Raw genomic sequence first — 10,622 nt, 5'->3', positions numbered from 1 at the left:
CTCTATCCGTGGAACTGGGGTGAGGAGGCACGCAATGTGAATCTAAGCCCAGGCAGCTCGTGCTCCTCGCCGGAGTACAGGGAGCAGCATATCGCGGGCCTAGACGCGGACGGTGGTAACGCGGCCGGTAGATCGGCCGCCGGCAACGGCTCCGAAAGCCATCGGCGCGGTCGGCCGCGCGCCGACGCACTCACGAATCTCATGAAGCAGGGCAGTACCTCGCCGAGCAGCATCAAGTGTACCTTCTGCAACCGGGTCTTCCCGCGCGAGAAGAGTCTGCAGGCGCACCTGCGCACTCACACGGGTAAAGGGATTTTATCCTGCGCCGCTGCCGTCGAGCATCCGCGCGGCTTTTATTCAACCCCCGCGTCCCCGAAAGAAAGAATGAGAGAGAGAAAGAGAACGATCGCGCGCGCGAAGGATAGCTCCGCGTGTCGCGTGCGTCTCACTGCTCGCGCCAGTCCCGCCAATCGGCCATCATGCCGCGCTTTAAATACTTAAATGGCTCGACTTGCGTACCGGCGCAACGCAACGCACCGACGCGTCCCTAACTCCGCTTGCGACCGTAGCTCGCCAATTGCGCGCGAAATTTACATCACGCGGTGACACGTGTAACCGGCGATGCCGCTCCGAGTTGCGTGGGAATTTTAATCAGTCCTGAGAGAGAGAGAGAGAGAGAGAGAGAGAGATGGAGAGGGGAGAACCATGATATGTTTGTACACGCGTACTGTCGGTTCGTTAACGGCACAAAGTAGCGCGGTCTTTGTGTATAGATAACAAAAAAGGACGCTTCTTCGCTTTTCCGATATGCCAAAAGACGCGTTTTTTTCCAAAATATTACGAATATTCTTGACTGCTGTATTCTTTCTTTCATAATAGGATTGATTGAATTCAGAAAACTAATGTTTGGCAGATTTAAATGCCAGATGCGTAGTAAAATTTCTTATCCTTGTTTCTACCATTGTAGTTCAATTTCGTTTCAATGGACCCTTCATTTTTTTTTAATTATAAAAATTAGAAAAAGGAGAAGAATAAATTGAATCTCAAGATTAAAATTAATCTACATTGGTGGAAACGAGCATTATTGTTTTATTATTATATTAATGATTGAGCTACACATTAATTGTATTGAGAATTTTAAAAGATTAATAATTGATATTAGTATTATGTAATTTATAGTTTATTTGGAGAGAAAATTGAAATTTAATATTCTTGAAATGTAACGTTTATATACATATATACAAGTCAGATTCCATTTTGTATTAAAATAAATTATGAAATATTAGAAGGATGATTTTGTATATACATGTATTTCAGAATTTAGTTGTATAATAATTAATTTGGTAAGATACATAATAAAATATTCATAAATAATGTTATGATTACAGGAGAACGTCCATATCCGTGTGATTATCCTGGCTGCACAAAGGCTTTCACCCAATCAGGACAACTGAAGACTCATCAACGATTGCATACCGGAGAAAAGCCATTTTTATGCACCGTACCAGGTTGTGAAACGAGATTCACTCATGCCAATAGACATTGCCCCGATCATCCTTATGCCAATCTTACAAGATCAGATGACTTTGTACTAAAGCCAGTATCTGAAAACACGGAATTGTCATACGATGTAAGTCGATGGTTGGAACGTTACAAGATGGAACGAGAAGATCGTACACCAACTGGGAAGAATGAACGAAAGAAGAAGACATGGAAGAGCACTGCCGAAAATCATAAGAGGATAAAATCCAGAAAAGGCCTTATGATGGATATAGCGGGAGAACAGGAAAATCTCGATCACAATCCTTCAAATCAACGACTGCACTGCGAAGAGAATCAAGATAGTCAAGAGGAGAGCCAGGATGAAGATCCAGCGGAAACATGCTGCGCGATACTGCAAACATCCGAGGATGAGGAAGGATCAAACGCCAAGTTAGCAATCACCTCCCTGAGAAGACCCTTGGACAGACTGCAACCAAAGAAACGATGGCTACGGTATGCTTGCTTAGATCAACAGCTAGACCTAAATGAGGACGTTAGATCTAACAACGTAACGACCGTACGCAAGATGGATGAGAAACAAATTCTGGACAGACCCACAGAATCATCGGAATTTCACTGGTATACGGCGTTCTTGGACCATTCTGTCCCCGAGAATAATACATCTGTATCGACTCTGGACAGCAAACTCGAAATTCCGAATACACAATTGGAACCTTCATATGCCACTCCTCAAATGTGTTGCATGATAAATCACAACAACGAATCTCCAAAAGTAGAGGAAGAAAATGTATATGAGATTATGCATTCTCTAAATCAGCCACAATGGGATCCGCTAAATAGCTTGTCAAATAATCAGGATATTTTTGAAACTAGTATTAACGAATCTGCTGTAAAAATTCAAAGTCAAAGTTCTGAATCTGCATGTTCGCATTTCGATTACACAGAACAGATTGTTCGTACAGAGACAACGAATCAGGATATAGCCTGCTCTCGTATCAGCGAAAACGAAACTAGACCGACGGTTCTGATGTTGGCTGGTAGTTCCAATAGCAGCAAAGAAATTGTCTCAAAACCATCCCTCGCAATGGATCCTGTAAAAACGGAGACAAGAATAATTAGTGTTAAGCAGGAGGACAATATGAGCCTAGATAAGTTACCGGTACAAGAAGACAATAAGAAATGGCAGGGTGCTTTAGCATTGATGGAACTAGCTAAGACACAAGAAGAAGCGCAGGTTTTAGCACATCTTAAACATGTAAGGGATGAATGTTCCTCGGATTCAGAATTGTCATTATAGCCATTTACAGACTGTGATTACAGGTTAATGTAACTTTGTTATTTTTATATACAAGAAAAAAAACGACTAAAAGCTGTCCACACATGTAACACAGTCCACTCATGTACACAGTAACATTTATTGGTATACAATTGTAAAAACAGTTTTTTGCTGTGAAACACATCTGTTTTCTTTCTTTCATTGCACTAGTTTAATTAAAATTATTTTTAATCTGACAAGATGCTTCTTATAGACTTTTTGAACTCAAAATAAACTTTGCCGCAAGCCAAATTTCATCAGGCAGCTTTCAAAAATAATTAGAATATAATGAAAAATGTCTTACAATATTAAAAAATTTTTTTTTTATAAAAGGATTAGCATTATCTTCTGATTTGAATCAGTATTTTGATTAGAAGTTACGAATATATTATTTATCCTCCTTTAAAATGCCTTTTTTTATTTTATCTTACACTTTAGCTTCATGTGTTGTGAAGAATTTAAATCGGACCGAAATTACATTATGAATTAAAAGATAACGTCAATCTTTTTTATAGAAAAAATTTTAATATCTCAAGAACGTCATTTTTCGCACATTAAATCTCAAATTTTTTTTTGCAACTTGATCGTTAAAGTTTGGTTTGCGGCAGCGTTTTTAGCCGTTTAAAAAAATCTATAAAGCACTCTGATTCAAATTAAAAAACAATATTTTTGTAAACTAGCGCTATTATTACTTTAACATTTACATTATATAATTATGTGATGAATTGTGTTTGTCCTAATTCTGATTTTCTGAATTTTTTAATTTCATGTGTTAATTATACATACGTAGAAGACAAGGTAACTGTTTAACTGTTATAATCCATTTTCTTCCACACACTGCTCAGAAAAAAGCAAATGTGTCTCATAGAATTAAAGTGAATCTTATTACTTATTTTTATTACATAATAATCGTTTTTCATACATTAAATCAGTTAAAACTAGAGCTTGGAAAAGGAACCGTAAAATTCGGGTACCCGTCCGCAAATCCCGGTTACCCATACAAACAACTGTATATAGTATACCCGCTAATTCGGGTACCCGCAGAACCGTTTGCAATACGGGTACCCGTTTCGATGCGGATTATCCGCTATATGCTACAAATATCTGCGCGTAATTTTGTCAATTTTAAAGGCGTTTTAGAATTGTTCATATTAATTTTGTTTATAGTTAAACAGTTTGAATTAAGGATGTACTGGTCGTACAGTCCCTGCAAAACAAATTAAATTTGGAAATATGTTCATAATGCGAAAACGAAACAGTTTAGTTCTGGAATATTTTACTTACAAACGGAATGAGAATCACTACAAACGATTGTAAAATACAAACCTTTAAAATTGACAAAATTACGCGCAGATATTTGTAGCATGTAGTGGATACTCGGGTACCCGTATCGCCCGCGATTCCTCGGGTACTCGCATCGTACATGGTTCTGCGGGTACCCGAATTAGCGGAATCAGTCCAGATCTGTATGCATGGAGCGGGTACTCGAGTATTCCGAGCTCTAGTTAAAACAAGTATTGTAATTAAGTTTGTTTTATTTTGTTAGCGCAAAACCGCGGAATTGTATAACATGCATGTAAACATATATTTACATGTTTATTTTTTGCTCCACAGTTTATTGTTATATACGAGACACTTGTGTGATACTTATGTTAAGAATAATAAATACAAGAATGAAAACATAAAAGTGTCAACATATTGAATTTAGTTATAAAGTATTTAGTTGGAACAAAATAATGGCTATTTATTAAGTATAATAAAAAGTTAAAATCCTCAATTAAATCTTCATCCATTCGAATAATTTATAAACATGGAAAACCTCTACAATCTTCTGTTAAGTATAAGACAATAAGATATATTTTTAATTATAAAATTTGACTGTAATTAAAAATAATTACTATTTCATTATGCTATACAATAACATTATGCAACAGTGTCTTTATCATTTTGACAGAATTTTGGAAGAAGCAAATGATTTTTCCATATAACGTTTTCACGATTTTTTTTTTTTGAGACCTGAGATTAGATTGTCGTTCTTGTACTGTATTCTTCATTATCTATAAGTAATTTGGGACATTATTTCGTGCATTTTTATGTTCATTCGTTAATAATTTGCTTTTCTATTCTTTCTTTTAATGTTCTAGTTTAAAGAACTTTTTTTCGTTAAGGATTTCTGGAGTTTCCGATCTTGTTGAATACATATTTAAAAAAGTTTATTAAAATTATTACTGCAAATAAGTAATTATTATAACATAAATACATATTAAATTAATGTTAAATAAATGTTAGCTAAATATTTCTTACAATGCTTATTGCAAGTGAATATTTAATGTAACAAATATTAAATTATTGTTTTATAAACGATAAATAAATGTTTTATAAAATTATTATTGCAAATGAATAACTATTGACAAACAAATATTAAATTAATGAGGAATAAATGTTGAATAAATGTTTTTTAATATTATTATTACAAATAAATGATTAAAGTGACATAAATGTTAAGTAAACGCTAAATGAACGTTAAATAAATATTTTTTTTAATTTCGTATCACGAATAAATAACAAATGTAAAATAAATATTTAATTAACGTTTAATAAATATTTTGTCTACAATAAACTGCACAAAATATATAATTAATAAGAAATGAATATTTTAAAAATATTTTTAAAACATCTGTTGATTGGGATCAGTCATCCACTAAATCTTCCTTTAAAATTTTTCTTTTTACTAAATTTGTATGTGATTTGGATTTTCTATTCGTGGCAGGTGGTGGTGATATACTATCGTCGTCTTCATCATCACTCCAAATCATATTAATTTTAGGTATCTTTAAAGCTATTGCGTTCTTTTTACGTCGAACTGAAACAGGTTTCTTAGCACGACGATTTGGAGCAGATGGCGTAACGCAAATGCTTGGATCAATTGGGGTTTTTGCATGGTCACTTATATCAATTTCGTGTGGCTGCGGAACAGTAAATTCTGCAACAAAGATTTTATCATATAAATATCATTCGAATGAAAAAAATTTCACGAAATTTATTCTGACAAAGAAAGCTATATAGGCAATGCCTGAGAAAATCGGACAAGAATTTACCTCGTATTTTTTGAATTGCTTGGAACTTTTGTTACATGATATATACACCATTTTAAATGTGTGAGCTTATGCCCCTCTAAGAAATTTTTTCAATAAAATTTTTTCACATGGAAGTTTTTTTTACAAAACTGAGCACCCGCTCTACTTTGAAGTTATTAATAACGAAAAAATTTCTTAAAGGGGCATAAGCTCACATATTATTTAAAATGGTGTATATATCATGTAACAAAAGTTTCAAGCAATTAAAAAAATATAAAGTAAATTCTTGTCTGATTCTCATGAATTGCCCATACGTTAAAAAGTACATACTTAAGTCTGAAGATTCTAATACCGGCTGGAATTCATTGTCAAGTACTAATTCCTTAGCCGTTATATAGATAGGATGTCCCTGCAATTTATATTTGTAGCATACATTGATCGCTAAATTGGCAATATCGAATACATCCTCTTGCCTCGACGATGTTATTTTTGCTTTCAGAAAATAACAGAAATCAATCAATAGCTGTATATAATCAGTTATGTAGCGAGACTGCCAAGAGAATCGCTTTATATCGATTTCGTCATGAGGCCAATTTTTGGGTAGAGCTGATTTTTCTTCTTTGAATAGTCTTTGTCTTAATTGAAAAGCGCCGTGGAAATGATCGAGTGCTGCCATGGTATGATTCTGTAAGGCATATAACTGTGCTCTGATATAAGTGGTAGCAAATACCAAATATTGATACGAAACGTTGCTACACTTGTAGCAATCGCAATTTATATGCGATGTGAATTTTGGCGGATCAAAAACTTTCTTGCCGAGCACTGGGGAAGCGCCATACTGAGGCGTATCTCTGACAGGATCTACAATCTTCGTGGGAGTCACTGCGAGTTGGACGAATGGCGTTTCAACGGGTTTAGACTCCATCGATAATTGAAACGTCTCGATGTTCAACATGTGTTCAAGTCCTTGTAGCTTCACTTCGCAATCTTCCAATTGTAAACGCGATAGATCGATGTAACATAGCGATTTCAATAGTTCAGCAGTGCGTAGCATCGCATTTAAACTCTGTGCCGACTTTAAGAGTAGTACTAAATCCGGGCAAATACCACGAAAAGATAATAGACTGTTTATCCTTACAGACAAATTAACTGCCATAGTGAAAAGTGTATCGTAACTAAAAAGATACGTTGATCGATTTGTCCCTGAAAAAAATCGATTTATAAATAGTTGAGTAATTTTATATTTATATAATTTGACGAAGCTTTATACTACAATTATATAAAATAAAAATGTAAATGATTTCATTAATTATAATTACATTTTTTCGACAACAGATCTTGATTTAAGAGCCTTACTGCAAATAGACTTTCCACAATATATGAACCATAATTCTCATGTTGCATATTATCTATATAAAAATGGCTATTGCGTATGATGACATCTAAACTTAACAAATACACGGTTCTATTAGCAAGAAATGAAATTCCTGAAAGACTCCTAGCTTCAATAAGTAATTGCTTAGCATCATCATACTAAAAAAAAAACAACAGAAAATTTTGTATATGTATTATATATAATATTCATATTTTAAGCTATTTATTTGAAGAAAGCTAAATAATGCTATATTCTTCTTACCTTTCCACATTCAAAATAGAGGTCTGCTAAACTTATCCAAAAGATAGCAATGGCACCAATTACATTTTCGTCCTTAGAATTTCTGTGATTTATGATATGTTCCTTAGCAGTAGTGATCCAATCATAATTGACTTGTCTTAATGATATACAACGACTTGTAACTGTAATAGAATTCATATTAGCTCATCCATAAAATTTTTTTTTTCTAAATTATTATAAATGGCTCAACATACTATAAATAATTGTATAATCATTCATTTCTGACGCTAACTTATACGCCAAAGTCCATACTTCAGCTTCACAATGTTCATACCGATATAATCGAGCATATTCACCAGCTGTTATCAGCATGCGAAGTATAAGATTAGGTTCCCAATTTTTGACAATTTTTTTCTGTGAACAATGACATACGATTACTGAACTGCAAAACTAATAATAGTTGAACGCAATAAATATTTTCTAATAACTTACAAAATGGCACTTAAATAGTTGCTTCCACTTTTGTAAACATTTTTGTAGACACAACATAAGATTGGTATCTTTTCTAACGTTTATCATACTATAAGCAGGCACTACATTTGGAGAATTGATTTCAGCTAGTTCTCGTAACTTGGGAGCACATAAAGCAAATTTTGTACTTTCCATTTCCAGCTGAGTTTGCTTATTCATTATATGCAACTCCTCCACAAACATAAAAAGACTTAAGTTAGCTTCCAAGCACAAAACGGCCACAGAATTTGACTTATCTTGCTTCAAATCACATATAGCTTGCTCATGATATTTCAGAATAGAACTATCATGTGGTGTGAAACCTAAGAAATAATATCCTAATAATTGCACTGTGTGTGCATATTGATTACTTGGCTGTAGTTTTCTAAGTTTTTCTAGAACTGCTGCCACACCATTTGTAAATGTGATCTGTTCCACCAGCAAATTTTTTACTTCACTTAAACACAATTCAATACAGTCATACTTGGAAATATCGAGTGAAAATCCCAGTTCATTCTTTATCTTGTCCTTATCATTTGTCAAGCAATCTAGCATAGTTAAGTTTGCAATTTCTTCAGAAGCATTTTTCTTAATATTTATCCATATACGAAAAGCTTTTGTATTCGACTGATTATAAGTTAACAAAGCATTCAATGCACATACTGTCATCGCTTTCCTATACATATTGTTATTGTAATACATAACACTTAATCTGTGCAATGCAAAAGAAAAAATATTTTCATAGTTTTTGGAATTTTCAAAATATATAGAATTTGATTCAATTAATTTGAATTGAAACATGCAAGTACATAAAAAGGAGAACAGATGTACGCCTTCTTCATACACATGCTCAGATAGTACACCTATATTATAAATTAAATTACGACAACTATTCCAAGATTGCGTCCAACGCTTACATTCGGTTTCTTTCATTTCACGAATAATCGATTCGACGTTCTGTTCCAAGATTTTTCTGCTAAGAGCACACACCTCGGCCGACAAAGTTTTAACAGGAAAGTTACATAATAAACTAATACATCTACATTTCATCACTACAGCATTGTATAAATCCCTCTTAATTGTGCACAATTTGTCCTGGCACCATTTACATTTGATTGACACTTGCTTGACATAAAACTCATCTACATGTATTTGTACAAATAAATTCATTAGTTCTAGCAAGATGCCAGTATCAAGCAAGTGCTTGAGCATGATGTGTTTATCAGTTTCCATACATTTTTCCCAGTACGTAAACATTGGTTCAACTATCTCTGCAATATGGATTGCATTCCATTTAAGACTTTCATATCCATATTTTTGCATAATATTCAAGTTACAATAAATAATATTTTGTACATTTTTGGCATTATCCTTGACAAGATTTTTTATTGGCACTAAAAGATTCATACACAAGCTTTGAAATTGCTGAAAAGATTGGTAGCATTCCTCGTCTTCTGCCATAGGAGTCTCAAAATAACTAGATAATTCATCTAATGTTGCTACTGCAGATTCGATATGAGTTGTATTAATAGTCTTACATATTATATGGCACATGATACGAAGTATATAACGATAGATTAAGTATTTCTCATCCTTGTCTAAATACAACTGCAATCCTGACAAGTATTCCAATATATATTTACAAAAGTCATCAAAATATTTTGTGTCCTTATCAAGTACTGCTATTCTGTCCAAATATATACTTATCTCCATAATTAAATGTTTCGTATAATTTTTATATGCTATCTGCATCATTTCCATTTCATACTTCAGGACACTTTTCAGCTTATTATAATTCTCTGTGTTCAAGGATTCCTTTTTAAGAGTAATATATATATTATTAAGAAAAAAACGCCATAAGTCTAATACTTTTATCACAAGATTTATGGTGTTGTCTTGAGGATTATATAAATTGCCTGGTTTCAAGTAACAACAGATCTCTGCCGCGTCCTCATATAAGTTAAAAGAAATTAAACACTGAACAATTTTAAATACAGCTTTGACAAAGTTGTTGTCATTAGGTACCTTGATCAGCAACGAACAAAGTAATTTAGCTAATATAGCAATACTCTTCACAGTCTCGCAGTTCTGTTCATTATATTTGTTATATTCATCTGCCACGTAACATAAACGTAGTAGTAATTTAAATAAACTGTCATTGAGTATACCGTTGGATCGCACGCGGATAGTCATCTGAAAGATATTAACAGAAAAATTGTATTCACAAATGTAGGGCTAGTATTTTAAATGAGAAAGAGCATACCTGAATATCCTCCGACACATCTTGCAATTTCCCCAACTGTATCAATTCCGTCCATGTCTCAATTTTTGCTTGCATCTCGTCTAACTCTCGGAAAGTAGAAGTCTTATGTATTAGTCAGTCTTTCATGGTGTACGGAGCGTTGCAATTCCTACACTTTTGACTTGTTATCGCGCAACCTGGAAAAACCGTTTCGCTAGGCGTGATTTTAAAATTGTGACGTGCGCAAACGTAAACACAGCGTCCTTTTCGCGCGTCTTTTATGGCATCCTTTTTTGATGACCCGTAATTATGAAACTGGCCAATCACTGTCATTCAATTCTTCAGAGGAATAACTATTGG

At 33.9% G+C, this 10,622-nt stretch overlaps 2 protein-coding genes across 2 annotated transcripts; one reads left to right on the top strand and one right to left on the bottom strand.

Moving 5' to 3' along the window:
• Window positions 1-3: 3 nt before the first annotated feature.
• LOC108728454 (MDS1 and EVI1 complex locus protein EVI1-A) lies at window positions 4-3,055 on the top strand (the record flags this gene model as incomplete). The annotated part of the gene is made up of 2 exons (XM_018457010.1): window positions 4-304; window positions 1,389-3,055. Coding segments are annotated over 2 exons (1,713 nt in total), but the record flags the coding sequence as incomplete, so codon positions are not given.
• A 2,446-nt stretch (window positions 3,056-5,501) lies between these two features.
• LOC108728483 (uncharacterized) lies at window positions 5,502-10,523 on the bottom strand. The gene is made up of 7 exons (XM_018457046.1): window positions 10,284-10,523; window positions 8,003-10,213; window positions 7,765-7,924; window positions 7,532-7,692; window positions 7,215-7,428; window positions 6,226-7,098; window positions 5,502-5,801 (listed from the first exon to the last, which is right to left on the bottom strand). The coding sequence occupies exons 1-7, from the start codon at window positions 10,356-10,358 to the stop codon at window positions 5,509-5,511; spliced, it is 3,987 nt and encodes a 1,328-aa protein (XP_018312548.1). The 5' UTR covers window positions 10,359-10,523; the 3' UTR covers window positions 5,502-5,508.
• Window positions 10,524-10,622: the final 99 nt, after the last annotated feature.

This window comes from Mycetomoellerius zeteki, unplaced genomic scaffold (genome assembly GCF_001594055.1).
Source record: "Mycetomoellerius zeteki isolate Tzet28-1 unplaced genomic scaffold, Tzet1.0 scaffold62, whole genome shotgun sequence".
In the NCBI taxonomy this organism is placed as follows: domain Eukaryota; kingdom Metazoa; phylum Arthropoda; class Insecta; order Hymenoptera; family Formicidae; genus Mycetomoellerius; species Mycetomoellerius zeteki.
This window is presented reverse-complemented; position numbering and strand designations above follow the sequence as displayed.

Bases quoted from the DNA above. Each gene is read 5' to 3' on its own strand.
- LOC108728483 (XM_018457046.1), bottom strand. From the start codon at position 10,358: ATGCAAGCAAAAATTGAGACATGGACGGAATTGATACAGTTGGGGAAA. The intron at 7,099-7,214 runs GTAATTATAATT...GATTTTTTTCAG, and splicing joins AGATCTGTTGTCGAAAAAAT to GGACAAATCGATCAACGTAT. The intron at 5,802-6,225 runs GTATGTACTTTT...TCTTTGTTGCAG, and splicing joins ATTAGAATCTTCAGACTTAA to AATTTACTGTTCCGCAGCCA.